At 41.7% G+C, this 5171-nt stretch overlaps 1 protein-coding gene across 1 annotated transcript in view; it reads right to left on the bottom strand.

Annotated features, from left to right (window-relative positions):
* Window positions 1-3483: 3483 nt before the first annotated feature.
* The window catches only part of smad7 (SMAD family member 7), a 16127-nt gene continuing 14439 nt past the window's right edge, over window positions 3484-5171 (bottom strand). Inside the window, exon 4 of the mRNA XM_005720374.1 lies at window positions 3484-4135. Within this exon, the coding sequence (XP_005720431.1) occupies window positions 3597-4135 (539 nt within the window). The 3' untranslated portion in view covers window positions 3484-3596. The remainder of the gene's footprint in view (window positions 4136-5171) is intronic.

Raw genomic sequence — 5171 nt, 5'->3', positions numbered from 1 at the left:
GACTATGTTTTTTACTCACCTGCGGTGTTACGTTGTTACACAAAATACTGCATTAATTGTTGATTGTTGATACATTATGTTACTTAAGAGTACTCTCTGGACAAACTAATTTGTTACCCTAGTCATTACATTACTGTTGTTTTATTCAGAAGCTTTGTAAGTTAATTACTTGTTAACAATAAAAACCCACAGTCCATTCAGTCCCACACAGTGACACCAATGCCCATCCTAATGAACACACACACACACACACAAGTTTCCTTTTAGTGTTTAAATATAAACACAAAGCTAAATTGAAAAACCAGTCCAAAGAAACTTCAGAGTTACTGCCACTGTAATTCTACTGTGCAAACATGTACGGATAGAAATGGAGGCTACGTTACTACAGGCTACCTGTGTTACCTATTGAAGTTCAGTGTCTGGCTCCTGGGCTGGGGTTGGCATACACTCAGGGTTCTTTGCTGTGTGTGCAGGCACTTGCAAAGCACAGACATTGTGCTAGGAGTATTGTTTCTGTCCTAATGCAGTTTGCACTTTAACACTAGGCTCTTGTTCTTTGGTGCAATGGAAATAAAAGCAAAGTCCATATCGACACTCCTCAAAAGTTATAGACCACTCTACCAACTTCCTCCTTCCTGAAATTAGCTCATTGTAGTGGAAGTGCACAGGAATAAATAGACATGCTTGACTTTTTAAATTTTTATCATTATTATTATTATTTCTATCCACCCATTTGGCAGATATCTGAAGAACTTAAGTAACATAAGAAATGCCATAACTGCAATGGGATTACTGAACTCAGTATAATAATGTGGTACATTTCTGCATTACCAAAATATTTAATGGCAGTAACATGCCATTCCCAACGCTGCTTACCTGATGCTGATAGCCACTTCTTCTTGTGGCTGGAGCTTAAGTGGTCAGTATCCAGGTGATAGTCTTGTCCCATGGTGACTTTGGGGAACTTTGTTTACAGAAGTATCCAGCTATAGCAAACAGTTAGTCTAGCTAAAACATGGTATTTGATGTTATTTATACCACTGGAAGTCTAAGGAGCTTAACCCTGGAAATTTGGCTAATGGCAAACTAGTAAGCTAACACAACGGGCGGTTTTTTAAAACGTTTGCTACACCACATTTTGATGTGCTAAAGGTAAATAAATTGGTACAAGGCGTGACCGGCTGTTTCTTAGTTCACTTCGGACTTACTTCAGCTAGCATTAACCACTGACAGTTTCACAGTAGCATAACTGTCATTTGACAGTCAAGAGGTATAGTGTATATTAACGCCAAATTTTTATCAATAAATGCTACTCGTTTGCTCAACTGGGATTAGCTGCCATTTACTGCATTATACCACTAGGGGCACCGCTTCACCAATTCCACTAATTTATAATACAACACCTCATTCTCAAAAAGAGCTAGAAAAAAGTCTTTATTATTGTATTTATTTGGCTGAATATTCTTTCCTTAGAAGATGTTGAAGGCAGCGTTTTTGCTGTTTTTTCCTAAAACAGACTCATTTAAACATACTGAGTCAAATACTGTGGAACTAAAGCACTCGTGTTTTTCCTAGCAGCGATTCACACAAACAGCTTACTTTAGCTGTGTACGTGTACATGCTGACGAGAGATTCTGGAGAAATCTGCAATACTTTTAATGGAATTATTGAATCGGGGTCACCCTGTCTGGAGAAGTCATGGGTCATGGATATAAGGACACACAACCACACACAGCTCCGAGCCGCTTTAGCTGTATTAGCAGGGTTGGGGATTATTGTTTCGAAGGACACACACAACACACACACAGATAGCCATGAGATTTAAGGGTCCCATCATGTGGAAATAGATTTTGATTTAAGTGACTGTCTCTGTGTGAAGGTTTCTTTGTGGGTTTTGAAGGAGATACAAAGATATAAAGTTGTGTAGGTGTTGAGCACAGTCTTTAATAAGAAAGAATATAAATATGCATCCATCCTTGTGTTTCAGCCACAAGCACTTGCTGATATATCTTTTTCGATGTGGCTTTATGTTTGTGATTCTTAGTCTTATGGTGTAGTATATCACTAGCCAAAAATTTGCATTTTTCAGTCTTTTTCTTTTTTAAAGGTTCAAATAGACAAGCAAAATGCAGCAATAAGAAACATATAAGCACATAAATTCCCCACTAATTATGCTGGACAAGATCTATTTGAAAGGTCTGATATTTCAGACACTTCTAAAGGGTTTCATCAAATAAGGAGGACATGAAGAAAAACATACAGACATCTTTCTGTCTCCACTGCAAAGTTGCTATCAGTAAATATGATTTTTGTCTCTGGTATTCTCTATGAAATGCCATGTGTTCTTTAGCAGAGTGCAGGATGGGGTGGTTAGAGGGGATTGGATGGCGTGGAAAGTGGGTCTTGTGAATGTAGGTCTTTGAAACAGTGTGTGTGTGGGTAAAGCAGGCTTACAGTAGTAATCCTCTTCACAGACACCCATCTGACTAGCAACAGGACGGGACCCAGACAGACACACACTCATGCCTCACGCATATACGTGTTTGTTAGAAGGAAATCTGTTTTGGTTTGCCCTGTTTTGAGAAATAGGCTGTTAATGTGCCAACATCTCCAAGTGCATGCTTGATACACCCCTCTGATATCTGGAGATGTCTAAGTGAAGTTGTAATCTTCCAGTAAAGTTTTAATTTCCTTAGGTGTGGCAACAAATTCTTCTGTGATTGTTTTAATGCTGCATTCTTTTTGTTTTTATCAGCCCTTTAAATAAAGTTGCGCCTCCAGGAAACTGGACCCTCTGTTGACTTTATTGGTTCCTGAAGTTTGTCATTAGGGCTTCCTGGCTGTGATGTCATCAGTTTCTTAATGACAGAGAGGAAGAGGGACATTCATCCCCCAAATAACGCAGGAAAAACAGACAATTTTAAAAGGCATAATGAGCCCGTTGGAGCACGGACAGTGAGCTATGGCTCTGTCACTGTCTGACTCATTTCGTCTGGGGAGGGAAATGCTTTTAAGATCCGTGGCACAACATCAAAGTCCCTCAGTAATATAAAGTTAAGCCACTGTTGACTTTGGGTGTAATGAAGACCGAATCAAATTAGATGGGTTTTAAAGAATTGACATGTGGATCCATTCAAATAATCTTATTTGAATTATGCACTGAAAGGAAACATGGATGAATGAATGAGACCACCACAACTCCAAAGTAAGACCGGACAAGAAATATTATTTGTATTTGTTTTTTTATTATTATTTTGGCATTTCTTTGTTTTGCATTTATATTAAGCAAAGTGCATCTTATTTTTTTTCTCATCAACACATTGCACAATACATAAATAATGATGCATATAAAACGTCTTCATATTTACAATTAATAATATATTTATATATAACATAAAATACATTTTTTCGCTTCTTTAATTAAATCCTAGTCATTTATTAAACAAAAGTCCCGTCAGAATTTTAGACTTTCTTCTTCTTTTAAATCCTTTTTTTTTTCCCGTGGAGAGAAGGGAAAAAAAAAAAAACAAGGAACGTGGGTGTAGTCCGTTTGTGAGGGCTGTTGAAGAAGAGGGGGAAGGCTGCTGCTGCTGCTGCTATCGGGTGTTAAAGATGACTTCCAGCCAGCATGGGCAACTACTGATGAACTGTCTGGTGTAGCACTGTCCCCAGCCTTTCACAAAGCTTATCTGCACTGTGAAGCCTGTGCGAGGCTGCTGCGTGAACTCGTGATCGTTGGGCCTCTGCAAGCTGCCGGCCTTGTCATAGTCAAAAGCTTTAATGGAAAATCCAGGGAACACCTTGTGCACCAGTAGCGTGCGCGAGTCCGGGTTATCCAGTGTGGCCGACTTAATGAAGATGGGATAGCAGCTGCGGTTGTAGACCCACACCCCGTCCGGCTCGCGCGTCAGCTGGATACCATAGCCAATCTTGGCCCGCACCATCTGCACCAGCGGGGACTTGTTTTCGGAGCAGAGCTGGCCCAGGCAGAAGCCGTTCCCCTGAGGTAGATCATAGAAGATGTCCAGAGAGGGCTCCTGGACCGAGTAGAGGCGCCCGACACGAGTCTTCTCCTCCCAGTATGCCACCACGCACCAGTGGGCCCGCTCGCCAGACTCCTGCAATGCCAGGGAATCTGAAAGGAGAAAAGAGTCAAGAGAAGGAGAGGGTTAGATTCGAGAAAACACGATGACACTGAAACATTAGGCAATAAAATACTCGAAAGGAGAGGAGAGTAAAGAGACATAAAACCAGAAAAGAACAGTGTTTTATAAACATGCCAGCTAGTAAAAGTAGATCAAGAGGTAAAGAAAAAGTCAACTATGTCGAGGAAAAACACTCCCAAAACGTATTAAAACGTTACTACTTCAGAACAGTTTCTTCCTCATTCCTTGTTTGGGAAATGGGGAATTTGCTTTTGTCAAGAGCCAAAGCTAAACTGTCATCCTCGATTTCTGCCACACAGGAAAACCATGTTGGAATTCCTGGACTTCAGACAAGAAAAGCAACTCTGAGACACTGGCAGGCAAGCGTCCACACGCAGTACAATATTTATCTAGGCATTAAATGCTTATCTTCTGTCTGGCTCGCTGTATTTTTGTTGCAGCGTGGCCAACAATGTGCTGACGTCAACCGACTGTCCGATCGTCTCCCCGCCTCTCTCTCGATGGCAACGAGCTTCCCCCCACTGGAGGAAATGATAGGAAACCGTCTTCGAATTTATGCATGACGGAGATTAACCTGAGCTAAACCGTGTTTAGCTGACGAGCAAGGCGGGCTGTTAACTCTCAAAAACCTCCCAGTTGTCTGAATCGTTGACAAGCTAGGCCTCTGCAGTCTAAAGTTTCTCTTGAGCGTAAAAAAAAGTGTAGCGTTGGCCACGCTCCAGTTTCCAAACTCCCCCCCCCTCCACCACCCTTTAGAGTGCCTCCTGCGCCATGCCTCGCGCCCCCTCGCCACCCTCCCAACCCTTCATATCTCTATTCCACAGAAATCTGGCTCCCAGCTACTCCCAGAGAGAAGAGTGGGAGCCAGTCAGGCGCAAGGGAAATAGAGGGAGACAGAGAAGAGAGGGCGAGAGGAAAAGAAAGAGGGGGTGGGCAGGGGAGGGAAGGCTTTTCACATATTTTGACTGTTACTTTTGCAACTTTGCTTCCTCTCGTGGTTTTTTT

This window comes from Pundamilia nyererei, unplaced genomic scaffold, assembly GCF_000239375.1.
Source record: "Pundamilia nyererei isolate P.nyererei 1_Seehausen unplaced genomic scaffold, PunNye1.0 scaffold00002, whole genome shotgun sequence".
NCBI lineage: Eukaryota > Metazoa > Chordata > Actinopteri > Cichliformes > Cichlidae > Pundamilia > Pundamilia nyererei.
The sequence above is the reverse complement of the archived record's forward strand: the minus strand, read 5'-3'. Positions and strand labels throughout refer to the sequence as shown.